The following is a 27,411-nucleotide window of genomic DNA, read 5'->3' as shown; positions in this document are numbered from 1 at the left end:
TGGGAGGTGGAGAGAAGCTTGGGTGGGAGAGAGAGGCTTGTGGAAAGCCGGTGGTGGCAGTTGAGGCTCTGAGGGTTTTTCCTGAGAGGCTGTTTTGTTTGGCGTGTGTGGTTCTAAAAATAAAGTTAGTTTCTTTTGACAAGTGGCTCCTGATTGTGCCCAGCCAACCGGCTGTAAAGGAAGCCGGTTTGTGCTGGAGGTGGGATTTTCAACACCTGTGAGACGGCAGGTGGAGTAGGCTGCAGAAACCTGGGCTTCGTCCTTACAAAAGGGAGAGTAAGTGTCTTTCTACCAGGATGTGTCTGTTGGGGTTGCCTGCAATTCCCAGGTGACAGAGGCTAACTTGGGCACGCCTCAACGGGGCTCCTCGGTGCCCTTGTAGTGGGCCTACAGGCAGCACTTTTCTCCCTGGGAGCCAAAAGCATTTCTCTGACATGCCCTTATTAATCCTTCATGCCATCCTGCTGGGAGAGCTGGTGACAGGCAGGGCACAGACAGGAAAATGGTGATACCTGGGGCCCTGGTAGGGAGGGGCAGGACAGCTCAGCCTGCTGGCTGCTCCTGCCTGTACTGGGTTGGGTCCCGAGCCCCAGGTGGCTCCTTCAAGTTCATTGTGGCAGACAGTGAGTGAGCGCTGTGTGAGATCTAGTGCCAGCTCTGTAGAGGGAGGAGGGCCAGTGCCTGCAGGGGAGGTGGGGTCTGACTCAGAAGGGTAGAGCCCTGCCTTGGAAATAAGGAAGGGTGGGTGAGCTCAGCAGGCCTCACCCTCAGAGGAAGAGTTAGAAGTACTGCCCTGGGCCTGTGCCACCTGACGGGGCAGGAATGAGCAACACTCAGGCTGCACTCTGGGAAGAGTTCCCACAGGCTGCCCTGCAACAGGGTCCCTTCTGAGCAAATAAATGCCTTTTACAGATGTGGCTCTGAAATGAAAATGCCGTCTTTTAGCCACTGACATCTGGAGGCCAGATTCAGACATAAACCGATTACTTTATTATCATGAGAGTATTTTTTCTGCCCTAAATCAACAGCCACAGCCCTCTGGCCTGAAGAGGCAGGGTCTAATTGAATTTGGGTGGGAGGTGTGTGGTTATGACTTGTTTGTGCGAGACTCGGGTTGGAGAACTGAAATGATCCCTTAAAAAGGCAAACACATCCTTTGAGAAACTGTCCCAATCCAGAGGTGGTCTGAGCGTATGGCAGGGGATGGGGTGGCAGGGTTCCTAATTCGTGGAGCTTTACCAGGGATGGCTGCCCCCGCCACCCCCTTCCAAGGCATTCTGAGATACCAGGGTCACAAAACTATGTAAGTGAGACCGCAGAGGAAAGCAGCCTTACCTGTCCAGTCACAGCCTAGCACCTCCAGCCGCATCCCAATGCCCGCTGGAGACCACCTCTCTGGGTACACCCTCACATACTGTGCTGGAACAGGGTCGAACCTTCGGATGTCGGGGGTGTCGTAGTGCATGTTCCCTTCAAACAGCTGCAGGGAGACAAGCCATCAGATCTTCTTGTGTGGGACCTCTCCCTGCTCACCCTCTCCCCCACCACAACCAACCCCGAAGGCAGTTTGTGGTTGGTTCATGGGACATTATGACTTACAGGAGCTTCATTTTCAGACCAAAGTACTTCCCTCATTTATGAGAAAATGAGGGACCCATAAATACAGAAAATGGGGAGCAGATAAAAGTGGCAATTGTCAAGTGATGTCTATTTTCCTGGGCTGGACACTGAGGATTCGGGAAAGAATAAGGCTCCAAATGGGTTTGAAGCTGAACTTGGTCAGCGAGAAAAGATAGCCTTTTCTCTAATGCATGAAAGTCTAGACTTAGGAAGCCTCTGCTGACCAGCAGTTCACTGAGAGCCTGAAGGCAAAACGACTACTCCAATGTCTTCTGGTCACACACTGCCCAAACCTTTGTTTAGCAGAGATAATTCTATCAAGAGAGACCTCACCTAGCACCCTGATGGAGAAAAGTGATGGAGGTGGGCAGCCCTGGTTGAGGTTGGGTGGGACCCCAATCCAGAGCTACCTTGGGGTCCTTCCTCTAGGGGAAGGGCAGGTGTTGGGATGGTGAGGAGCTGAGTAACCTCCAGGAGTGCTGTTGCTGGACCACCCTTGCTGCAGGGGGATCGAGGTCAAAAGTACCCAAAGTGGGGCACTATCTCAGGGAGGCCAGGCTCTGACCCTGGCCAAGATCACCTCCTTTTACAAGAAAAGTCAGGGTCAGCTGTCCCTGGGGAAGCCTGTGGTTCAACCTCTCCATCCACTGAAGTCTCCAGTTACCAAACCCAGAGTTTTTCTAAACCTCTGAAATTGTGAGTTGGGAGCTGATACCAGCATTGCAAAACCTCCAAACCAGGCCTGGCCTTGACATTCAGAATGGAAACATTTTCTTCAAAAAGGAAGCTGACCAGAGACATGTAATATGACTTTCTTTTTTAGGGGCCCTGCTCTTCTGAGGAAAATGAGGATAACGTAGAAGGGAGGATCAGAGCAAGAGATGAATCTGAAGAAGGACAGAGGCAAGATGTTCTCTCCCGGCCTTCGCCTCTCTGATGGCAGTGGGTGGGCTATCTGGCCTGAACTTCTGGCCTGGAGTAAATTTCTCTCTGTTCTTCCTTGTCTCAATATGAGGGGCAGGAAAGATCTAAGCAGTTAAAACTAGGAAAATACAAAGGAGTGCAGCAATGTTTAAAAAAAAACAAACAGTTATTTTTGGAAGTAAATCCCTAGTTTCTATAGTTTGGCTTCCAGCAACCACATCCTCTTGAGGTGTCTGGCCAATTTCAAGGAAACTTCATCTGACAGAGGGTGTAAAGGGTGTTGAACTTTATAAACAGGTAGTGTGAGTAGGGTTAGGTGTTTGGATTTGAGTCAGACTTATAGTTTCTGAATCGTGGGCTTGGGCACAGGTAAACTGTGTGACCCTGGTTAGGAGATAAAGCCTCAGTTTCATCGTCTCTAAAATGGGAGCGATGGAAGGATTGTCCTTGTAGAGAGCCTGTGGGGTTAAGAGAATCTAAATAAGGTAATAAGCACTATGACTGGCACAAAGTAATCTCTCAATATTTGCGTTATTGGATTGCAGAGGTTTGATGATGGCTGTTGGATGAGAAATCAGCACCCCCAACTCCTTGCATCCCACTTAGCCTCCCTATTTGGGGAATGCTACAGAGTCCTCCCAGGATGGCCTACCTTTGGCTGCTGGGTTCTGGGGTCCTGGATGTATTCCCAGTCCTTGCCGTTTAGGCTGTAGGAGACTTTGAACTTGCGCACAAATGCCCTGGCTTCCACTGCTGTGATGCTGTCTCCTCCACGGGCTCCCTGGATGATGATGCCTTTCACTGTCTTGGGTGCTCCCAGGTCCACCTGAAGCCACTCCTCACCTGGCTGTGCCTGAGGGATTCGAGGGAACCAGCCCGAGCGGCTGCTGACCAGGCGGGCAGCGCTGGGGCTCCAGAGGTACTCGCGGGTGGAGGAGGCGGAGATTTGGGAGTCTGCGATGAGGCCTGAGAGCATCCCCAGCATGTTGGAACAAGGGGCATCTGTGGAGAGAAAATGGAGGTCATGGCTGACCCGCACAAACTGAAGACCATCCCCCTATTAGTAGGGAGCTGTAAAAGAAGCCCACTCAAATACTTTGTTTGGATCAGCACTGATTTCTCTGCATTCTGAGGTCCTATAGCTCAGTGATTCAAAGCCTGAACTTGGAGCCAGACTGCCTGGATTTGTGCTCACTCTGCTACCTACTAACTAGACGTCCTTGGATAATTTTTTAATTGTTCTGTTGCCTCAGTTCCCCCATTTTGAAAGGGGAGGTAAGAGTCACACCTATTTCTTGGGGGTTGTTTCGAGGATTCTGTTCATCACCATGTAGCAACCCTGAGGACAGTGCCTGGCATATTTAAGTATCTGACGGCTGGTAGCTGTTTGTATTATGGCTTTGGCCAAGGCCTCTCAGAGTGCATGTCTATGCATCCTTTCCAAGCCACTAGTCCCTTCTGACTCTCTCAAGCACCATGAGCACAGGGGAGCTCAGCAAAACATTGACTTCTTCTTTCTTAGATGATCATTTTGCTGACTAGATGGAAACATTCCTGGGGTCGGTATCAGATCTTTACTTCCACATGTGTATGGAAGCTCTCTACTGCCTGAGGCTGTTCCTACCACCTCAGAGCCCTTCCCCTCAGTCTTCACTAGGTACCCTTTACTCACCCCAATGCATGAGTGTCACATTCTCAGAAAGGCCATCCCCAATCTTTGAATGCATGTAAATTAAGTCTTCTCAGTTGTTCCTTCTCAGAACATCCCGTTCTTTCCCCCATATACATCTTTGCTTATAATGGCACATACTTGCATTTTTTTCTATCCTGTCTACTAACCCTAAAGCTCCATGATGCTAGAGACCTCATTTGTTTTCCTCACTTCTCTAACTGTAGTACCCAGTGTGTGGCCTCACACACAGCCTTTGTGGAGTGAATGAGTGAGTGCAAAATATATGAATCGTGGTGTTGGGCAGGGCAACAGCAAATGTATATTAAACTTATGAAAACTGAATAGATTAAAAAAGAAAAGATCCTTCAAGTTGCCTCCCTTTTCCAAATTCACTGGTTCTCTCTTTTCAATCTTCCAGAAAGTGAACCTTCACTAAATCCTTGCTAATTAGCCTTTGCTGGCCTGGAACACCAACACAAAGGATCAGAAAACAGCTTTCTGTGGAGGATCAGGGTGAACAGCTTCCAGGAGAGGGAAGCCAGATCTTTCTGTAAAGGTGTTAAGAGCAGAGAATTTGTATTGAGAAAATGTGGGTATAGGAACCACCTGTCGTTGGGTGGTTTGGGTCAAGCTGTTTGTTTCTTTGAGCCTTGGTTTCTACATCAGCACCTGCCCCACTCACCTCATAGGGCTGTTAGGAAGAGTGGGCAAGATAATGTACAAGGAAGGGACAGGAATGACACAGAGGCTGTACTAATGTAAGGAGTTTAAACCAGAGTGCCCACACAGGGCCACACCCTGGAACACTCCCTGTCAGAGCTGGAATGACCTGGGGGCAGCAGGTGGGTGGATGTACACTGAAGACCCTTCCAGGTCAAAGAGGCAGCTTGCCTGCTTTGAGTGGAGTCCATAAGACAAGAGGATTGGACTGGCGCTAGATGGCTGGTGCTGGTCTAGCCACCATTGTGTTTTACCCAGATCACTGTATCAACTTCTCAAAGACATCCAGATACCACTCTGGCCTTTTCCAATCTGTACCGCTTGGGTTTTAGCCCATGTGAGCACCTGTTTTTCCTTCACATATACCCTCCATGCCCCCCTTTCTCTTTTGGTCCTTCTCACCACACAGTGCCACTGAGCAACCTGTGACCACTGCCAGGTATACCTACCTAGCTCCCTTCTTCACCAGGTAATGCCTGTCTGTCTTCTGCCCTCTGACCTCGATCATCAACTCCTGAAGGAAGTCCTCCTAGGCTCCCTGGGCTGGGTCAAATCCCAACAGCCCATGTTTCCAAACATAATTTGGGAAACATAGTTTATCCTAGTTTTAATCTTACACCTATTCTTAGGTTTGCTTGCTTATTAATATCTGCCTAACTCATCCATAATAGACACTCAGAACAGGGTCTGTGTAGCTCTTGGCCCTGGCTTGAGGCAGCTCAGAGCATTATTTGAGAGCAGAGGCTTTGGATTCAAATTGCCCAGAGTCAAACCCTGGCTCTACCATTTACTGGTTGAGTGATCAAGCTCTTTACCTATTGGTTTCCTTATCTATAAAGCGATAATAATAACATCTACCTCACAAAATTGTTATAAGGATGATAAAAGATAATCTATTTTAGATGAGAATTAAACCTGGCTCCTAGTTAACTTTCCATGAGTTTTAGCTAGTAGAAATAGTAGATGCTTAAGAAAAATATATTGGATGAGTGAATGAATAAAAAGATGAAGACTTATAGGACTTGAGTCCTCAAACCAAGCCTCCAGGACAGTCTTGTGGTACAATCATTCAGTTTCTGAAACAGGGAGCAGAACCCAGGATTGGTCAGTGATGGAGTCCCCACCTCACCTGTGACCCGACAGCCGAAGAGCTCCAGTCGGAGCGCGATGCCCGAGTGCCAGGTCTGTGGACGGATCCGGATGAACCTCGTTAACAGCGGCATGTGGAGTTTGTTCAGAACGACCTCGGTGGCATCATTGTTGGCTTGGAATACCTGCAACAGAAGACATGAAAAGTAAGTTCCTGAAATCCTGGTTGGTAATGTAGCCACCTGAACAGGCTTTGAAGTGGGTTGAAAAGTTCTGTTGAATTTTATTTCCCTCAAGTCTAAAGTAACCATGAGGTTTCTTGTTGTGGGTTTATTTTACAACACCATGAAAAAAAAATTAATTTCTCACACTGCTCCAACTTGGAAAACAATAAATAGTCTTCACAAAAAACATTCAGAGGGAAGGGAAATTTTGTCTCTGGGCTGAAAGCAAGCAGAGGAAGGAACTTGTCAAAGAAAATACTTCAGAAGCTAAGAAAGAAAAAATTAGAGAATCTATTAAAATCACTCTCCAGCTTGGATTTGACAATCCCTCTTCCTCCTGGTGTAGGCTTACAGGAATATTTGCAGGGAATTTTGTAATTATAAAGTGTTTCACATTTTTTTTTTTTGATGGTTACTTAGACACTTTCCCACTCCATGCATGAGAGAGTGGGTGAGGGGGCCCCGTCTACTGCCAAGGCCCCTGGGTTAGTCAATACTTTCTTGCATCTCTCTGGTCTTTGTTGTAGGTCATGGTTGCAGGTGGTCCCTCAGAGTCCTGCTCCACTTCCTCTTACTCTAGTCCCTACCCTGTCATGAAATCCATCCCTGTCCCCAGCTGACCAATACGTCTCTTATGGGAGGAAAGGCTTTTTGGAGTAGTTTCTGCTCCAACATGGTAGACGCAAGTCCTGGCTTACCAGATGGCCCAAATCAATAACTGCCATATGGACCTTATGCTTTTTTTGAGCTCTCCATTTAAAAAAAAAAAAAAAAGTAACTGGAGCAAGTATATGTGAGTTTCTCTTGGTTTCCCTGGATAAGGGGGAAGGGAAAAACCAGCTAACCAAACATCGTTTCTAAATCATGCCTGTCACAACTGTAATAACCCAGGGACCCTGTAAATTTGCTTATGGCCAACTCTGCCTCAAGAAGCACCTTCTCCTGTGCAGGGGAACTAGATATGTCAGCTTATGATGACCAGGACATGCTAGGAATTTGGGGTATCAACAGGGCTGGGACAGAGGAATGGGAAACTAGTATATTTGAATGCTTTTGAGCCAGGCACTGTGTAAACACAGTTGTGTCTGCAACACTCCAGGAAGCAAAGTATTATAATCTCCACTTTATTGATGAGGAAACCTAGGCTCAGAGATGCTTGTCTGAATCCAAAGCTTTTAAGCTTTTTCTTAGGTTGACTTTTATGTCTTTAAATAAATTTGCAGTATTCATGCTGGTAGCTAGGAGTCATGGAGCCTTTCAGGTTCCCAATCATGGGCTGAATGGAAGTAAAATCGCTGTCCAGTGATGTGGCCCCAGCGTGAGTTTATAATCCCATCATAGAACGGCTTAGAGTGACAGCAAAGGAAAGCACAGATATTTACAGGCAGTTACCAACATAGTCCTTTCTTCTCCATGTCCTGCGAACCCCACCATTTGCAGGCTTGTACTTAATAATACACCACGATGGCATATTTGCAACCAAATGAAAGGAATTGGCTTATTCCAGAAAAATAAAGAAGGGCATCAGCCTACTTCTGTTTAAACTATAGTTCTTGGTGCTAAGTTCACCAAATCTGAGGGGTTCCCACTCAGCCCACCGAACTTGCTGCTCCCTCTGCTCCCTGGGGGGAGGGGGGAGTCCTCGCACTCTGGATCCTAAGGCTGTCTGTTCCCCCTTCTGCTGTCTTGATGACATCAGGGAGCACAGAGGAAGAACTGGTGACCGTTCCTCTCACCCAGGTTCAATTTTGCTGCTTCCTGTACAGTGATTGAGGATTAGGAGGAGAGAGAAGAAAGGAGAAGAGCCAAGGAAATAGAGAAAAGGGGTGGAGCTGTATATCTGGGAGAAGGCTAGAGGGGAGAGGTCCTTGATTCTCTGCAACCCTAATCTCAGAGAGGGACCCAAAACCAAGAGGAGCACCAGCACCAAGGAAAGTCCTGGCCTTGCCATATTCTTGTTTCTTGCTGACTTTATGCTGACAAAGGGTTCCCGGCTTTGAGGAAAAGGGTGGAGGAACGGATTCCAAGGAAAAGAGATGAATCAGTTCTCCCAGAATTCAGCATGAGACAGAGGCTTTTGTTTGTTTTGCTTTGCTTTGGCAAGAAAGAAGCAAATGCAGCTCTTTGCTGATTTCAGACTGGTGCTGTGAGCAGCGGGGGGCGGGGGGGGGGGCNGTCAGAGCTGGAATGACCTGGGGGCAGCAGGTGGGTGGATGTACACTGAAGACCCTTCCAGGTCAAAGAGGCAGCTTGCCTGCTTTGAGTGGAGTCCATAAGACAAGAGGATTGGACTGGCGCTAGATGGCTGGTGCTGGTCTAGCCACCATTGTGTTTTACCCAGATCACTGTATCAACTTCTCAAAGACATCCAGATACCACTCTGGCCTTTTCCAATCTGTACCGCTTGGGTTTTAGCCCATGTGAGCACCTGTTTTTCCTTCACATATACCCTCCATGCCCCCCTTTCTCTTTTGGTCCTTCTCACCACACAGTGCCACTGAGCAACCTGTGACCACTGCCAGGTATACCTACCTAGCTCCCTTCTTCACCAGGTAATGCCTGTCTGTCTTCTGCCCTCTGACCTCGATCATCAACTCCTGAAGGAAGTCCTCCTAGGCTCCCTGGGCTGGGTCAAATCCCAACAGCCCATGTTTCCAAACATAATTTGGGAAACATAGTTTATCCTAGTTTTAATCTTACACCTATTCTTAGGTTTGCTTGCTTATTAATATCTGCCTAACTCATCCATAATAGACACTCAGAACAGGGTCTGTGTAGCTCTTGGCCCTGGCTTGAGGCAGCTCAGAGCATTATTTGAGAGCAGAGGCTTTGGATTCAAATTGCCCAGAGTCAAACCCTGGCTCTACCATTTACTGGTTGAGTGATCAAGCTCTTTACCTATTGGTTTCCTTATCTATAAAGCGATAATAATAACATCTACCTCACAAAATTGTTATAAGGATGATAAAAGATAATCTATTTTAGATGAGAATTAAACCTGGCTCCTAGTTAACTTTCCATGAGTTTTAGCTAGTAGAAATAGTAGATGCTTAAGAAAAATATATTGGATGAGTGAATGAATAAAAAGATGAAGACTTATAGGACTTGAGTCCTCAAACCAAGCCTCCAGGACAGTCTTGTGGTACAATCATTCAGTTTCTGAAACAGGGAGCAGAACCCAGGATTGGTCAGTGATGGAGTCCCCACCTCACCTGTGACCCGACAGCCGAAGAGCTCCAGTCGGAGCGCGATGCCCGAGTGCCAGGTCCCTGTGGACGGTGATGGTGATGGGCATGAGGCTTCCAGCAGGAGATTCTAAGGAGTTCATGTGGGGGAAATAGCTTTATTTGCCACGTGAATATATCCTTGGAGAGCTGAGTGGATTTGAACTTGCACACAGCCACCAATCCACAGCATACACACCATGCTGGTACGGTTTAGAAACACAGCATGTCTTATGAGTTTTTAATATCCAGTTTTATCTGATCTGACCCCTTCATTCCTCAGCTTTGGCAAACAACGCCAAGAAACCCTTCCTTTTCTCCCTTCGTAAGGGAATGACTGGGTATCTGGACCATCTTTGGTAAAGTGGTGTGGGTGCCAATGGGGTTGCATGTGAACATGGGCGTATACCTGCTGGGGAGGAGCTGATCTTCTCATGGATGCATGGGGCCCAGGTTTTGGGTGAATCCCCTCAATCTCCACCTACAGTGGCATCAGTCAGGAAGGAGGCAAGCATATGGTTGATCTCTAGGCCGTCTGCCTGTGGCTTACATGGAACTTTATTCTGCTATTCTTTTGCTCTCTCTTCTCCCACCCCTGGAATCACATGAAGATTCTTTTCAACTTGGCTTCAAATTATCCTTCATGTTTGTGAGTCTGGTTCCTTACTGGTCTCTTGTTTGTTCTTGACTTTGTGCTTGTATATGTTCCCTATGCTACAGGTTCTTTGCTGAAGGAGCATCATCCCCACTGCCCCAACAGTACTGGGGTTTGAACCCAGGGCCTCATGCATGCTCGGCAGGCACTCTACCACTAAGCTATATCCTCAGCACCTATCATCTTCCTTAAAATTTGTACACATCTCTCACTCTGAGTGTGGTAAAGAGGACAAAATAAAATAAGACCCACTGCTGAATCAAGAGAAGGAGCCAAATTCTGTTACTAATTAGCTCAGAAGGTAGGCAAATATCTCTACTTCCTTGGGGGCCCCCAATTTCCTCCTTTACTAAATGGCGGGATTGCGTGCATTGATTTGTCAGGTTCTTTCTGGCTGCTAGATTCTAAGCCTTTCTTCACAAGAGTTTTCATGAACTCCTCCAAGGGTATCCTCTTTGTGAAAAGGCATTCACTGTCCCTTATAGTTAAAGAGATTTTGTGGACAAGTGCAGTGGATTTTTTTTTAATACACTTCAAATAGTGCCCACAACCAGTGGTGAGTGCCCCATTCACAGGGAGAATACACCTTGTTGATGTGTTGGTTCAATAACAGTTCAAATTATTAATAACCAAGAGCAATGAATAACAATGCCTTAGGCCTTACCTACTGTCTTTTGCCCAAAGATATCCAAGTGCAATTTATGAGAATCCATTTTTAATGAAATATTAAGCAGTTTCTATTTCTCCTGACCCAATGGATTTACAAGGTCTCTATTTTTCTCCCTGTAGCGCCCCTATTTATAGCTGATAAATGCTATCATATATTATACATCTTTATGACTTTCTCAATGCTTCTGTGGTTTTAGAATCACCCTTCATATGTTTTCTGATCAAATTCCCTGAGATGGATTCTTGGCTTCCAGTCTAGGCACTGCAAGGTAAGGGGTTGTGTGCATGGGAAATGATGCCAGGAAATTGGTTTTATTTCCTATTCTCTGCCGACTCACTGAATCACTACAGGAAAATCAATAAACCTTTGATACCTTGGTTTCTCTTGCAGGAAAATGTTGATAATAGGCCCACAGATGAACACTAGAGTTTACCATCACTTTCAGCTGGCTTGAATGCCTGCACAACACCCAACAAATGGGTTCTTGGCCAACTGGAAGAGTTCAGGTTCTGAAAGCCATTGATTCCCAAGTTCCATCTTGAGGCTCCAAATTTTTAGGTCATCACTTTGCAGTGACATGTTCAGAATGCTGAGAAAAATCAGTGGATCTATATATATTATACCCAGAGCATCCATATATATATTATCTCTAGACAGACATATATCAAAAACAATGATCAAATTTAAACATCTGTTTTAAAAGCTGGAAGTCAGAGAGTATACACATTTTTATTCATTTTAAAGAAAAATACTACTCTGTTGGACAATCAGGAGTATGTTCAAGGTGACTCTAGGGATAGGATTCTGGGGATAGGATTAATTATGTTGTAATTATTTAATATGCATATGGGTATATTTGCTAAAAAGAAGAAGTTATGTTGGGCATAAAGATTTCTTTAAGTGCATCTCTGCAAACCAAGTTGAAAAAACAATTCAGGGCACAAAGTGGTCTGGATAATCCATTTGGTGCCTCACTGAATTCTGAACATAATCCAACATTTTCCAATTGATTCTTGAGACCTTTGTTTTATTTTCGGTAAGACAGAATCTGAAAACCAGCAGCATTTCATGGATTTTCTGATTTGCACCTCTGGGGGAGGGGGGTATCTGCCAAGTAAATCGGCTGCTCTCCAACACCCTAGTTGGGTTGTTATCTACACCCCCTAGGAAAGATAATCAGCATGTGCTGACTAGGCCCATGCATCCACGAGCCAGGAACTACATGGACTATTTGAAACAGTGTAAAATAAAAACATTTTTTTCTTATATATAAAATAAGAAACATCTAGCTAGAAAGCACCACTGATGTTTTTTAAGGTCATCTTTTCCCTGTTTCTCACCCACTTTTAGTCATAGCGAACCCTCTTCTGCTGACCCCTTCCTTAAATCTTGTGTGAACAGCACACACAGACTTTGGCCCCACTGAGAACAGTGCGCACTGTGTCCTGCTGCCTCCTGAGGTTCTAGGCAGGGGGCTTTTCTGCCTCACCTAATTCCCTTTCCTATATACTGTTCATCTTTGCTATTAGCATCCAAGTACCCTGCAAAGTAAAGATGCTACATGTCATCAATCTTGCCTCAGAGGCCAATGAGAAGATTCTGGCAAATTCTCTGAGCTCCTTGGAGCAGAGGCCCCATGAAGACTCCGGCATTAACCTGCCTATTTAACCTTCCTAAGTGAAGTGGCGCCTTCAGTGGACAGATGCAGTCCCTCCTTACGTCTCCTGCATCCAGTCTGAGTTGGGCTTTGGAATTCCATGTGCACATGCCTTGTCCCTTCACTACTACTACGGTGTTATCTACTGTTCACCTCAATCTTGCTGTAAATATCTGAATTCCTCCAGCCCCAGGGACTGCAAAGAAAGCAGGAAAATTTTTCAAAGACAACACGGTGCAGGAGCCCTGAGGTAGAAATTGTGCATGAGATGTTCTTCTGCTTTTTAAAAAAATAAATATTTCTCTCCACTAATAAATGTTTCATTACATCCAAAGTTCTCCTTTTCAATCTACTTGGCACAGACATTCAAGGAGGAGGAGAACAAAGCAGGCAGAAAAGAAGGGTGGCGGGAACGGTGGGCAGAGACTGGGGAAACCACTGTCATGTTCTGAACATGAGTCTCAGAAACAATTGCACCAACTCATCCCGATGCCAAGACCCAGAGCCTGTCCTCCCCTCCCCCACCCTCCCTCAAATTTCCTCTAAAACCAGCCATGGGTCTACACATAAAAATAAATTGTTAATCAATGGATGCCATCCTATTTAATTAATTTGTTGCACCTAACCGGCAAGGTGGGAGTAGGGGGCCATTGCACTGGGGAAAAATGATGTTAAGGTAATGGGCTCTCCCACTCCGCCCTGTTTGTAAATCATGGTCTTGACATTTCTCTCTGAAAACTCCCCCTTTAAGACTATAGAATTTTTTTTTTTTAAAGCTGCCTTCATTCTAGTGGATATGGGAATTCAGCCAGACACAGAATCAGAAGGGGTGTGTGTCTGTGTGTGTGTGTGTGTGTGTATACATGATATATATATGTATATATGAGTTAGTCTACGGGAGGGTCGGGATGGGGGCAGGGCAAAGATGCTCCCTAACAACCAAATGCTCATTTATGACTACGATGACCTCGGCTCTCCTCCCCATTTACTTTAGGGCTGTTTTTGTCATCAGGCAGTTTTCCTGCTGTGACAGAGGAGACAGAGGAGCGGGCCGGTTTCTTCCTGGGGGTGGGTGGAGGTGGGTGGGATGCACGCATCCCCATCTGTGTGTGCCTTGTGGGACCGCTAGATTTAATGCCGGATTATGTTACCCCCATGGAGACGCTGAGCCCTGGAACACAGCCTACTAACAGGATTAGGGTTTCAGGATTTGAGACAGGGAAACATCAGGGAGGACAGGAGAGGAGAGCAGCTCAGGGACTGGGGCTGGAGAAGAGATGGGCTGGGGAAGAGAGCCCTGTCAAATGATGAGCGAGCTGGCAGGGAATGACCAACGTCATCCAGGAGAGATGGAGAAACACAGACATTCTAGCTGGGTGGGATGGATCCTCCATACCTGAAAAGGAGATTCGTTTTCTTTCTTTTTTAATCTATTCAGTTTTCATAAGTTTAATATACATTTGCTGTTGCCCTGCCCAACACCACGATTCATATATTTTGCACTCACNATTTATTTATTTTTAGTTTTTTTTTGGCGGACACAACATCTTTGTTTGTACGTGGTGCTGAGGATCGAACCCCGGCCGCACGCATGCCAGACGAGTGCGCTACTGCTTGAGCCACATCCCCAGCCCCAGGAGATTCATTTTGTAAGAAGGTGACTCTAACTACTGAGTGGGCACAGGGAGGCACCATCACAGGGAATGAAGTTGTGGAGTGTCTTGGCCACCATCAAGCTTCTTCCCAGGTACAGTCTCAGCAAACCACCCAGAAGGGAATGGTGACAGTAAAGAATGTGACAACGGACTAGATGAGGCTCTTACTTCAGTGCTTCTCAGGGGTTGGTCAAGGAAAGCGTGTTCTCAGTCCAAACAAAATCACAGCCCCCCTGCACACCCCATTTATGAGTTCTTTCCCAGCAGCCCCTGTGTACAATCTCAGCCTGGGTGCATGGGGAATTCAGCATCACGACTGTCAGCGCCGGGGATGCTGGCCTCAGCTCCTGGAGACAGTTCAGCACCCATGGGAGTTAGGTGCAGCCTGCCACGGGAGCCTGATAGAGAAAAGGTTCGAGCGCATGTATAATGAAATTTTCCCTTGAGCTTCATAAGTGCAGAGGCTAAAGGTCTGAGCTCATCCAGTGGCAAATGGATAAGGGACAAATTTAATTACCTAGGGCACTGGATTCATCTCAGTTATAATGGAGGGGGCAGATAAACTGAGGGACTTGAACTTGGAAAAGACATTGCCCTTCTTTAGAGCACACATAACCATAGTGTAGATGAAGCAGCCCCACCCATGACTTCTAAAGGTTCATGTTCTTTACTACCTCGTGGTTTGGGACATTGTCCTCATCTTGATACCACAAAGTGATTATCACAGGACTAAGAGCAAGTAAGGCATCCACCAGGAGGTATAAACAAACAAACCCTCAAATTATTAATTGGAGGAAAATTACATCCCTACCAAAAGAATGAGGCTAGGAGGGATGACATTTATCTGGGGCAGCTCAAGTGCAGGACCATTAGATTCAGGGAGAGGTCTGGATGACTTATCATGGACCCTTCCAGGCCTGTGATTTTAAAAGAGGCAGATAAATATCCCATGGGGCCCTGTTGCTTTTTAAATTGACAACTTGCTTCTGCTCCAGAAGAGCTGTGTGGGTCTAATACATTGACTCTATCTGCAGATAGCCTTCCATCTACAGATCTCCAGGTGCCCTGCCAACCGTGTCTGTGGCACCATTCCATTTGAGTGAATGGAAACACTGAGGCATGGAACTGGGAAGAGAGATCTCCAAGGTTGCATACTGCACTATCTGAGAAGATCTGAAAATAGACGCCATGTGCTTCTAACTCTTCGCCAACTGAATTGGGGGTCTGGTCTTCTGATACTACTCTCTCCTTCCAAGTCTCTGATTTAAAAAAAAAATGATTTGTTGTCATTTAGAAAATAAATATTGGACAGAGAATGTTTGAAGTTGGGGTGATTATTTGTTTTGGTGGGATGTGGCCAAATCAAACAAAAAGCAACTTGATTTCAACTCTCCATTCTCCTGATTCTGCGATGGAGCCCAAACTCCAAAATGCTGAGCCTTGTGTTCTAAGCCAGGCTGTGTAATCATGACTTTCCTTCAGACCTCCACAAAACCCCATCTCTCCAGGAACATGCACGCCTCTCAGCCCTTAGACTGAACAGCTAGGAAGCCAATTCCCCTCCAGGTACAAGATGAGAAGCAAGGCCTGGGCAGAGAGATCACCTGTCTGCAAATTAAAGCCTTTCACGGGAACTCCATGATTCCCCTGTCTCTAGGGCGAGTCTCAGTCTCTGAGAGCTTCAATTCAATAGGTGGAATGCTGTGAAATTTGGAAGCAAATAAGTCAGTGCCTGAAGGATGCCTGAGCCTCTTGGAGGTTGTTATGTCAATATGATGTGCTTAATGCATTCCTGCCACTTTATCATAGGGTAATTCTGAACACTGGAGGCCCTAACTTTTACCTTATCCCTGTCTTCATCCTTCTGTCCCCAATCTGGTTATCAGTGTGTTACAGAATTTCTCTTTTGTGCCTAACTTTCAAATAGGTGAGACTAGACCAGCAACACCATGACTAAGAGCAAAGTAACCAGAACTATGTCAACAAGGGAGAGGCTCACATCTACCAAAATAAGAGAAAATTGAAGACAAGGGCTTTTGCTTAGACATGTAAGGGCAGTGACCTCTGTCCCATTGTTCTGACACCAATTATGGCTCCACTCCTCAGGCACAGATTCACCCTCCGATGCACAGTCATGGGGGTGGGAATCTCAGAGGAGGGCAGGACCTTGACCAAGGCCTCATGCCTTTGAGCTCTGCTCTTATTCTCCATGTGCCCCTCTTAGTATGTAACTGTGACTAAAATCACATACATATACACAAACTTCCATTACTAGATTGACTATACTGTCTGTGTCTGGGATGTTAGTCATATAGTTGGTAAAACCCAAAGCAGTAGTTTCTGCTGTGGTTTCTCAAGAAATGTATGTGAAGCAATTTGTATAATCTAAGGGAGCACGTGGGTTGGATATGGGTTCCATCAGGCGGCTGAGCTCTCCGCCTTGTGGTTACACCATAAATATGCATAAGGAGGGCCCGCCCTATGTGAAAATCATAGGTTCCATGTGGAACTGGATAAAAATTTAGGAATGTGCTGTGCATGTGGCCTGCATAACCAAGCTGGGTTTTGCCAGGAGGATGCTCATAGTCACCCCAAAACAAGTTGACTCGCTCATTGGCAACTTCAAGAATACCTATCGGATAGACAGAAACCAAGAGAAGGCTGCTCACTGGCAGGGGATGCTGGAAAAGAATTCCTTAGTCTTCCTCACTACCTAGCAGCAAGAAGAAAGTCATTCCCCTGTAGGCTCAGACCTTGCCTTGCCCAGCTTGGGTCCAAATTGCAAATCATATTTTGCAAGGAAATAGCACGGTCATCCCCTGTCACCTTGAGTGCTCGCTAATCTTGTTTTTCTCTGATTTCCCCAATTCCCTGGTCTTTGATATGCTGCATTGGTGTTGACAGTGACCAGGGAATTAAAAATATAGTTCCAAATTTCTGCCCCAAACGTCCCAATCCCCTCTTCCCTATCTGTGTGCTGGGAAGGCAATTGCCAACAGTTTCCTTCACCCCAGAGCTGAGCAGCCTGCTGCCTTCCTCCCTGCTCTGCTTTTTCCTTAGGTCCTGCTGTCTGAATTTCACTTTCAAGCCCACCACTTAGCACCAGTTAGCTTGGCAATGTGCCCAGCATCTAGAGGCCACAAAGAGAAACTCAGTGGTAGTACCAGTGTGGAGGAAACCTCCCCACACTGCCCCAGGTCCCCTCCTCCCCCCGCCTCCCCCCTCATGGCATCAAATCAAACTGTGGCAGACTTGACAAATCTATTTGGCACAGTTTACTCAACTATTTCAACCCCAACAGGCTGGAGAGCCGCACGGACGCACCACGAGCGGTACAGAATCTGCACATTAAACACAGATATCTGGGGGACACCCACTAATGAAGGGGCAGCAGAGGACACCCTTGCAGGGTAGGATGGGGAAGGCCTGCTGGCTGCCTACCACACGAGTAGTGTAGGGGGAGAGCTTGGGGAGCAGGGCAATGCCTCATTGGCCAGCTTTCCATTTTCCTGCCTGAGTACCAGGAGGATGGATTTCTAATGGGGAAAGAAAGGGCTTTTCCTCTGTCCCAGCTCCCTTTATTTGGGCAAGACTGATTCTCTAAAACAAAAACCAAAACCCTGTTTCTTGTTGGCTCCTGGGGAGAGAAATTTAGCCAAGAGTGGGCAGAGCAGGCAAAAGAGAATGCATTCAATATGAAAGTTGAGGAGGATGATTCTGAAGAGCAGAAAGCTAAATTCAATTCTCAGGAATATCTTCCCTGCAGAATGAGCACCAGGGATAAAGCCAGGGAGGACAGCATTCTATCAAAATGTGCAGTGCTAAGGTATTTCCAAAAGAAGATTTCCTACAAATGGTGTTTTAAATAGCATCCCGGTCCATCTGTGTGCTTTTAAAATCAGCTTATGCTACAGTATCCCTCTGGCCAGGGCTGCTTAGTCATTGAGCCTGGACAGGGAGACAGTCAGGTGAGCCCATTCTTCTCCCCCAGGACCCACCCCTACCCAGCTGCTGGCCCTTGCTTGCTAGCTGAGCTTCTGGGTTCCATGTTTCTTATTGAAAAGGCAGATGAAGAGAGAAAGGGCATGAGTGGAAAAGGAGTGGGTGGACTCTGTATGTGGACTCAGCCCAGAGCTTCCAGCACCCAATGCCGATTTAGCTTGCCATTCCCAACTGTTGTGTGGTAACTCTTCCTGAAGCCAGGTCAACCGGAAACCAGACCTGCCCATAGGTCACAGTGGGAATGTCTTTTCATTGCCAAGTACCTCACTTTCCTTACTGGGGCAATGGGGAGTGTATGCACATGTGTGTGAGTGATACCTGGGTATATCTAGAAACAGATTTTCCCATGAATAGTGCCATGTTACTATGGCGATTTTAATTTTTTTAAAAAATCTACTCCTTTAAAAACTTGCATTTCCCAAGTGGCACTGCCAACATTATATAATGTTCAGGGTTTTCTGGGTACAAGGCTTTCACTTGCACCAGCAGTTTGTAGAGCAAACTTCCTTGGGACAATGACAGGGCTGAGGAGAGTCCCTTCTGGAAAAGCTCTTTGGCCAGAGTGCTTTATTTTGATAATCCACATCCCAACAGACCAAGGCCTGGTGGGACTGTAGTACTAAAGAGCAGGAATCCCCTCCCTGTCTCTGGATTACCTTCCCAGAAAGGATGAGCAGCCTCTGGGTATTTCAGGACATGGCACTTGCCTTCCTGACCTGAGAGTCAGCCATGGTCTGCTGGCCACCGCAGCCTGTTCTCCTGTCACATACTCCCTGTCCCCACCCAGGTGACATACCAGCTATTTCCAATAAGCCCTCCATATGCCAAATGTGCTGTATGACCACACATCGCCAGCTGCAGACCCAGAACGTCACGTGTCTCAAGAAACACTCTCATCCCTGTGGACAACAAAAGCCCCACATGGCCCCCCGGGACCACATGTCCAGGAGCCGCAGACACTGAAGGCACCAGCCGGGAGGATTCAATGCCTCACTGCAAAGCATGATGGCCAGTTCAGATCCCATTCCTGACAAACTGTATTTCTCCTCATTATTTATTGTCCTCTTTCTTCTCTGGGACATTGTGATCCCCTCTCAGGATTTGTGCCCTTTCATTTCCAGACCTCAGTAACTCCTGAACTGCAGTTTCGTGTGGTTTTGTGATTGTTAACCCAGCATGTGGAAGGGACTCGGGCCATAAATGCTCAATGAATCCTGTGTGGGGAGACCTGGATGGGGAATGCATTTTCTCCTTCATTTGCAGTCAGAGTACACTCTGCAAGCGCTCTCGCTTTCTCTCTCTCTCTCTCTCTGCTGTGCAAGATGCAACAGCAGCCAGGCTGTCGGAGAAATGGTGTTTTCCAATCACTTTAGCATAAGAAAGAAGATTTTTCAGGGCCAGCGTGTTCCTTGTCTCCATCAATTATTTGAGCTCCACTAAACAAGGCTGCCTCCCTGTGTGGGATCAACTGGAAGCTCCTCTTGCCCCATCCCTCCTGCACCCTTCCAGCGTGCCCTCAAGGTAGGAAACTGGATTTACCTTGTGGTTTTTGCCATGTCGGTATACCATCCAGTCTTCCCCATTCGTGCTGACCTCCAGCTTGTAGGATTTGACATAGTAGCCATTCTGGGTTTCCCTGGAAATTGCTCCCTGTGTTGCAATGGCGGTGAGCACGGTTAGAAAGCGCAGGTCCACCTGGGGAAGAAAGGGAGAAGAGTCAGGGGACCACCACTCACAACAGTGGGTAGCACCTGGATTTTTTCTGCAAAGGACACAGATATTATACTTGACTCACAAGCTGGCTGCATGATTCACAAGACAGATTTGTAATTAGTATCAATTTCCACTACATAATTAAACCCAACTTACTCGACACTTTGAAAATGTAGCTTGATTTTTTTTCTTTCTTTCTTTTTTTTTTTTGTATGTCTGAATGGATGATATTTAGTTTCTCCTATCCATTGAACATCTAGAATTATAACTCCCTCCTTATTTAACTATGGTCTGCCTTGGACTGTGAGAGCAGATGTTATTTTAAAGAAGAAATGAGGGGCTGGGGTTATGGCTCAGTGGTAGAGTACTTGCCTAACATGTGTGAGGCACTGGGTTCAATCCTCAGCACCACATAAAAATAAATAAACAAAATAAAGGCATTGTGTCCATCTACAACTAAAGAAAAGAAAAGAAATGAATGGCTAAATCCACTCTACTCCAGTCCAGTCCAATTCAATCCAATTTTCATGGACTGCAAAATACCCTGGTTGCAAAAGTCACTGCTCATAGCTGTCTCTCCTCCCCATATTCCTTTGCTCCATTGTGTCCTTAGTTGCTCAGGTCACCAAAAGGTCAAAGGGCAGGCAGAGTCTGCCCAAGCAATTAGGCTTATGCACCAAGTCCTGACCTTTTGCTCTACAAAGAGGATGGTAAACATTTGGAGGTTCCTCTGCTCTCACGAGGCCAAACCCATTTGGAAATTGCTAGATGTTCTTTCTTTGCCAGCCATGTTCTTTCTTAGTGGCAGTCTCCATGTGATCAAAATGTAGCTTGTGCACACTGGTAAAAATTCCACAAGCATCACTGCTTCTTAATATGTGCACAGCATTATGAAACATTCAAAAGAAGTATGTGATGCTGTCCATGTGTATGAATAACAGGTGGAGAGCAATAAGAGAAGTATGTGAATAAGGACCAAAAATAAGGAGTACAATCAATTGGCAGGAATACTGCCAATTACAAAGGGAAACTTTCTAGAAGCTTTGCAAGATGAAAGGATTTGGGGAGAGGAAGAAAGGAGAGACAGTGACAAATGGCCTTTGGGTTGTGCTGTCAGAACCTCTGTGGGCTCCCTGGAGTTTCTAAGTGGTCTTTCTCCCTTTCCTGCTGTCTGCTCTGCAGTGTCCTTCTTAGAGCAGAGGTCACCGTGTCGCATCAGAGTTAGGACAGGCTTGTCAGTGGGTCACAGGGCTGTCTGTGTATGTCATAAAAGCAGACACTGCTCTGGTATAGAACTAGCAGCTTGCTCTTCCCCTGTTTACTTCTTCCCAGGGGATAAGAACTGGACCAGTGTGCAGAGCGGGAGGATCACTCAACATGAGCTGCAAGACTTGTTCAGAAAGAAAGCAAACAATAGTCTGAAAAGACGCTGCAGAGCATCTGGGCAACTTGAATTTCCTTCCCCATCGTGACATTTCCCCATGTGTTCTTCTGATAGCTATGTGTAAAACCTTCCTGGCAGGGTTCCTGCCAAACAGCAAAGATCAGGAGAAGTTGTCATATTCAGTTAGCACCCAACAAACCTGCCCTTAGGGAAGTGCCCACCTCCCCACCCCAGTCTCTGATACCCATTGTGCCAAGAATGAGGAAGATCTGGAACCATTTCTAGAATGTTCATTGGATACTGCAAACCCCACAGGGCAATCAGCATACTGGTCAAACAACTTCTCCCAGGCCCATTAATCTCCACAAGAGCAAGGACAGGGTTCCTCTTACTCATCGATTTATCCCAGCATATAGCATAGTGCCTGCCAGTGCTTTCTGTGCCTGGTTTGGATGAATGGATGAATGTTGTTATCAAGTAGGCTGTATTTTCTTCATGTCCTTTGCTCACTGTAGCCGAGGGGCCACCCCACTGCCCTACCAAGACAAACACACGTTGTATGTCCACTGGTATCTGAGTAAGTACCTGGAGATACTCCTTGTTGGAATCCAAGTTGGGGGTCCAGCCATTGTCATCACCATGGAGTCGGCTTTGTTGAGGGGTCCACCTCCCATCAGAGTAGGTGGACGAGGCACTGATCTGTTCATTAGCAATCCGGCCAGACTCCATTCCCAGAGGAACATTGCACTGAAAGTCTGGGGAGTGGAGATGGTCAAGAGCAGAGTTAAGCATCCCAAGCTCAAAGCCCTGGGGGGCCCAATACACTGCTCCCTTCTAGGGACAAGTTGTTGCAGGTTTTGATGAAGGATCAACTTAAAGACTCTAATTAAAAACTCCCATTTTAAAAACAACTACACCAAGACAAAGAGCTTGACAGACCCTCTGGGTCTGAAAGAAACTAAATTGGACCTAAAAGAAATTAGGGTATGGATAAATAAGAATCATCATACAAATTAAAAATATACTCTAAAACAGAAGAACGGTTACTGCTGCGGGCTACGGATGGTCTCAGATGCCAGATGCACCAATATTGCAATCCAGGTAAATGTGAGATAGACTTCTGGCAATTTGGGTGGGCCAATCCATCGTGGGAAGCCTGCTTTATTAGTAAACACCCAGGAGGCATTTTTGCATCCTTCTCTCTCACCCAACTCTCTCATGAATTCTGGCTTACAGACAGATTTTGCAAAGCATAAATATGGGTCTGTGGGACCCTGCTCAAGGATCACATGCATGTCACACTACATTCCAGGCACCACCTATCTGGGCAAATAGACCCAAGAGTCACTTTCTCTGGCCTTGTGCCATCAATTACATTGTTGTCCTTCCCCTGGATGTTTTGGACACCGACCAATATTTGTGTATGCATGTATTTGATAAGCACAAGAAATCATTTTCAGGTATCAAACCTGTTCTTTAGCTCTGTGGCTGGACTAGCCATTTGCAGGACCTGTTATAATTTGCCATACTGTTTCTTTGTCCTGAAGTCTTTACAAACTCTTTGATGAAAGAACAAAAAAGCAAAAAAGCCAGAGCCCAACCCAGTGACTTTTCTGCAGGCCAGACTACAGTGTCCCTGGCTGCATAGGTGGTGAGCTGCCCACACTGTGGTAGCTCTCATCATCCTTAAAGCGCTTCTATTCTTCCTTAAAGAGATTGTGTGGTTTTCTAAGTGGAAATGGCCACACGCTGAAGCACATGGCCAAGAACAGCTGATTTGAAGATGGAGCCAGGGCTGGATGCTGACGGCCTGGACACTCCTTGTTGGAATCCAAGTTGTGGGGGAGGGGTCCAGCAAATCCCAGGAGACCTGGGTTAGAGCAATGGTTTCCAATGCTTTGTGCAGTGCCTGGCATATAGCACAAGCTCCAAAAACTATATTTCTTGGAAGTGTGAAGTGCAAGTTCAAGCAGTTTTGTCATCTAGCCAGGGAATATCTTCTCAGGGACAGAGATGTTTAGTGGTGAAAAACATACATGCAAAAAGAGGTTTAAAATAGCTCAGTTTGGTGACAATGGCCTCGAGGCTTTGGGTGGAAAGAAAATGGTTCCAGACTCAAAAATGTTAGACCCTATGTAGATTATCCTAGCAATCCTTTTCACTCAGATGAGGGAGCTGAGGCTTGAGAGGGTCCTACAACTTTCCCTAAGAGTAACTAATTCTTGGTAAGCACATTTTTTTTTCTTTAAAGAAACTGGCACCTGGACGGACATTGGCTCTTTTTGAGGGGGGAGGGGTACTGAGGATTGAACTCAGGAGCATTAGACCCCTGAGCCACATCCCCAGCCGTATTTTGTATTTTATTTAGAGACAGGGTCTCACTGAGTTGCTTAGCACCTCATTTTTGCTGAGGCTGGCTTTGAACTTGTGATCCTCCAGCCTCAGCCTCCTGAACTGCTGGGATTACAGGTGTGCACCATGGCACCCAGCTTTGACATTGGCTCTTTGCTCATGCATCTGCCTGGCATGGGAATGTGGCTCCCATTCCTTGAACTCAGATGCCACAGCGAATCCTGCAGAGTTCCTATTTCCTTCTCTCTCAGAGGTCAGTTCCTTCACCTGTCCCCCCTTATAGCCCTGATGCAAGGACACACAGAAGTTCTCAACTGTCCAACTCACTCTCTAGTGGCTCCTGGTGAACCAGGTAGTATCGTGCAGAGAAGCCATCCTTGGCCACCGCCATGTCCGTGTGAAAGGTCAGGGATAAGATCCCCGTTGATGAGCGGAGTTCGGAAGGTGTTTTGGTCCCACAGTACTTGCCAATCAGGGGGCCAACTGGACACACAAGACAAAAAGAGGTCAGAGGAGATGAGAATATCAAACTTGATTTCCCACACATTCCCCTTCCCATTGCCCCATGCCATTTCATCCAGCATCACTTTGTATCCCTCGGCATAAGAACCAAAGAGGTGTTTTAAGAGCAATGTCTAATAGTTTTCCTACGTGCTAAAAAGGACTTTCAGTGAGATGGCTTCATTCTGTTCCCACAGCCCCAGAGATGGGCCAGAAAGGTATCATTACAATGCCTGCTCTGCAGAAGGAGAAATTGAGTTTCAGAGGTCATGTAACAATTCCTTGTTCACACTGCTGGGAAATAGAGCAGAGACTCCAGCCCAACTAGTTTTCCAACCAGATTTTATGCTTTTCCCAAGAATTAAAATTGCGCTTGCTTAGTCATCAAGTATCCCTTATAATGGAAAATCCTTAGAATAATTACAAAAGTACTGACTCTATGTTGGCCTTCACTTGAGGCAGACAGATTCCTCTTGGCTTTGAGTGATACACCTTTCCAATATCTACGATTATTTAGTAATAATAAAATTATAGTAGTAATAACAATGATGACAGCAGCTAACTTACATAGCTAAAACACAGATAGGTTAAGAAATGTGCCAAGGTTGCACAGCAGAACCAGGATACAAGCACAGTCAGTCTGGATCCAGAGTTCTATCTGGTCCCAGGGTTTGGCTGTTGAGTCACTTTCTATCCTGACAACTAGATGTGGAAAGTGATCTCACCTGTAGGTTTTGCCATCCTCTCCCAAGTACTCACTCAACCTCCTATCCTCTTTCAAAGAAAATGTCTACACCTCCAGAGAAAGTAGACCACCTGTCTGTGATTTTATTAAACCATCCTTGGTGAAGGGAAAGCCAAGAAATGGGTCACAAAGAACTCTAAGGAGCCCTGAAGTCTTTGTTTTCTCCTTTTATCATTACTAGAGCAATCCATAGGCAAAGACCCAGTGACAGAGTAGTGCCTTGTGGCAGTGATGTCACTCACCGTGGGGAATGCCATCCCAGATGTCCAGCCAGTCATACTTGCAGTCTCCCTCTCCCACCTGCAAAGGGTCATGCTCCAGGTCAAAGGTCAGGAACTGCAGGATGATCTCCATCTTGGGTTTGGCCAGGATGGTAAAGGTGCAGTCCAAGTTGTGTGGGTACTTCTCAGGAAAGCCAGGAGATTCGATGGTCCCATTAGGGCTGGTGAAGTTTTTTGAACAATCTTCAGAGCCTGTGTGTCAAAGAGAATTTGTAGCAGTAAGAAGAAGAAGGCTTTCTTTGCTGCCTCTGTCACATGAGTTATTTAAATGTTTGGACCCCAATTCACCTACTCACGAGGTGAGGTTTTTCTTCCTACTCAAATAGCCCTTGGAGAAACATACTCTATCCATCCACATTTCAAGGCCTGGAGCCACAGCCTCTTTAGGACAGAAATTAGGGAGGTGCAGCCAACTTGCTCTGTATATTAGAGTAAGAGTAGAAATTGAGGATTTGGGGAGAGAAGTGTGTGTGTGTGTGTGTGTGTGTGAGAGAGAGAGAGAGGGATTCTCTTGAAAAGAGGAACAGAGTCTTCTTTCTCAATTACTCAGCTGCTCACTCCAGAAATGTAAGTTATTTCAATCCTTAAGGAAGGCTTGCTGGTTGCCAGCAGGGAAAACAATGTCACCCCTTATTTATTGCTGACCTCAACACTAGCCCCTATTGTACCACAGCCAACTAAGTGCCCCCTCTCCCTCCAAGATCCAAGGTGCCTCAGGGGAGGGGCAAAGGGGAGCCTGGGTCTCATTCATGTCATGACTATATTAAAACGAGCTGCTCTGTAGTGGTCAGACAATTAACAATCGACGTTTTTAGCCGGTGGATCACAGCGGGGCGTTGGGGATGTTAAAGGCCGCTCCAGCAGCAAGTTTGGAAAAATGCAGCAGTGTATTGACATTTGGAAGGCTTCTGGTTCCTTTGTGGTGGGGATGGCCTTGTTTCTCTCCTCCACGCTTGTGTCTGCTTTCTGGGGACGCAGGGAGGCATCCTGATTACATGCGGCACACATTCGCAGGCGGTTGCAAGCTCCGAGGGCAGCAGGAGCCCTTAAGAAGATTACAGCGACTGCATCTCCGATGCCTCTAGGTGGAGTCATATTTAAACAGCCCTGGTTGTGCTTTCACCAGCCACCGTCTGCCAGGGCAGAACCATGGATGGAGCCTGGGAGCACGGAGACTTGGACTATGGATCCACGGATAGACACAGAGCAAGAACTGGTACAAGTTACTATGGATATAAATGCTGGAAAATTAAAATGGATTTCATACAACACATTTGGATTTTAAAATCAGAAAAGGAAGTAGGATTTATGAGGAGGATAATAGACACTCTAAGCATGAAGGAAAAAAAAAACACACAGAGAAATACTCAATAAACCAGGTGTTTACTGGCAGGAAGTGTCCTCTGGGGATCACACCGAAATATAACTATGTGATGTCAATACGCTGATCTTAGCCTGCAGCGATGTCTTTATCTACAGCTCCTGTAGCAGGCACCTCTTTATTGATGATGGCTTTCTGGAAAGCTGCAAATGCCTAACTTGGAAAAGGTGCCATGCAACTAGTGGGGAAGGGGTCCTTATGACTTTCTTTAGGTCAGACCAGACAGGAAATTCCAATCTCCCCCACCCAACTGTCCATTACCCACTCCCTTCTCCTGGTGCTCAGTGCTCCATGGTAGGCCTGAGTAGCATGGGAACTGGGGACACAGAAGGCAAGAGCTAACCTTCATGACGCCATATCTCAGATACTCTGTACTCCATCATTCAGAGGCATGCTCATGGGAGGGCAGGCCCAGGGCTGAGAGTGGGCAGCTGGGCCTAGAGGATGATCTGGGATGGCCTCCCTGCAGCTTTGTTTAACTACAATTCCTAAGGGTCTCCTTCCTGGCCCAGGATGATGCAATTTGGCAGAGCCAAGCCAAATTGGCAGGTCTTCAGGGGGACAAGAGGAATTTTGAAGAGATTAGGGTTTATGGCAGCTATGTAGCCTTCTTCATGTGGGCCGCTTGGGGAGTCTCACACATGACACTGTGGAAAGTACCTCTCCATTCACAATTTGCTTGAGAGTTAGAAAAGCTATCCTGATTGTCCTCCTTAGAGTTTGCTCCATTGTCATTTCCCTAGAAGGCAGGGGGACTCTTCACCCCACCCTGGGGTTGTGGAATTTATGGTGGAATGTTCTTTGGTTCCTGTCACCAGTGGGAGACTACAAGTGCTTCCACAATGGATATCTAGAGAGTTCAAGATAGGCCTGGAGAATGTGAGATTCCAAATGACCCCTGGTCCTGAGATCCTGCATTCAGGATTTTTTTTTCAACCTCAG

At 46.4% G+C, this 27,411-nt stretch overlaps 1 protein-coding gene and 1 long non-coding RNA gene across 5 annotated transcripts in view; one reads left to right on the top strand and one right to left on the bottom strand.

The window, feature by feature from the left end:
- The window catches only part of LOC125618187, a 27,624-nt gene extending 16,158 nt beyond the window's left edge, over positions 1-11,466 (top strand). Inside the window, exons 2-4 of the long non-coding RNA XR_007349445.1 lie at positions 6,022-6,231; positions 10,194-10,429; positions 10,995-11,466. This is a non-coding gene — a long non-coding RNA (uncharacterized LOC125618187). The remainder of the gene's footprint in view (positions 1-6,021; positions 6,232-10,193; positions 10,430-10,994) is intronic.
- Nrp2 (neuropilin 2) overlaps positions 1-27,411 on the bottom strand; it is a 121,567-nt gene that overhangs the window by 55,870 nt on the left and 38,286 nt on the right. For all 4 annotated transcript variants that reach the window (XM_048808389.1, XM_015481295.2, XM_015481296.2 and 1 more), the window contains exons 4-10: positions 25,050-25,280; positions 23,889-24,044; positions 21,795-21,964; positions 19,652-19,807; positions 6,066-6,210; positions 3,197-3,546; positions 1,336-1,480 (exon numbers count right to left, since the gene is read on the bottom strand). In XM_048808389.1, the coding sequence (XP_048664346.1) occupies positions 1,336-1,480; positions 3,197-3,546; positions 6,066-6,210; positions 19,652-19,807; positions 21,795-21,964; positions 23,889-24,044; positions 25,050-25,280 (1,353 nt within the window). The remainder of the gene's footprint in view (positions 1-1,335; positions 1,481-3,196; positions 3,547-6,065; positions 6,211-19,651; positions 19,808-21,794; positions 21,965-23,888; positions 24,045-25,049; positions 25,281-27,411) is intronic.

Source organism: Marmota marmota, unplaced genomic scaffold (genome assembly GCF_001458135.2).
Source record: "Marmota marmota marmota unplaced genomic scaffold, marMar, whole genome shotgun sequence".
NCBI lineage: Eukaryota > Metazoa > Chordata > Mammalia > Rodentia > Sciuridae > Marmota > Marmota marmota.
This window is presented reverse-complemented; position numbering and strand designations above follow the sequence as displayed.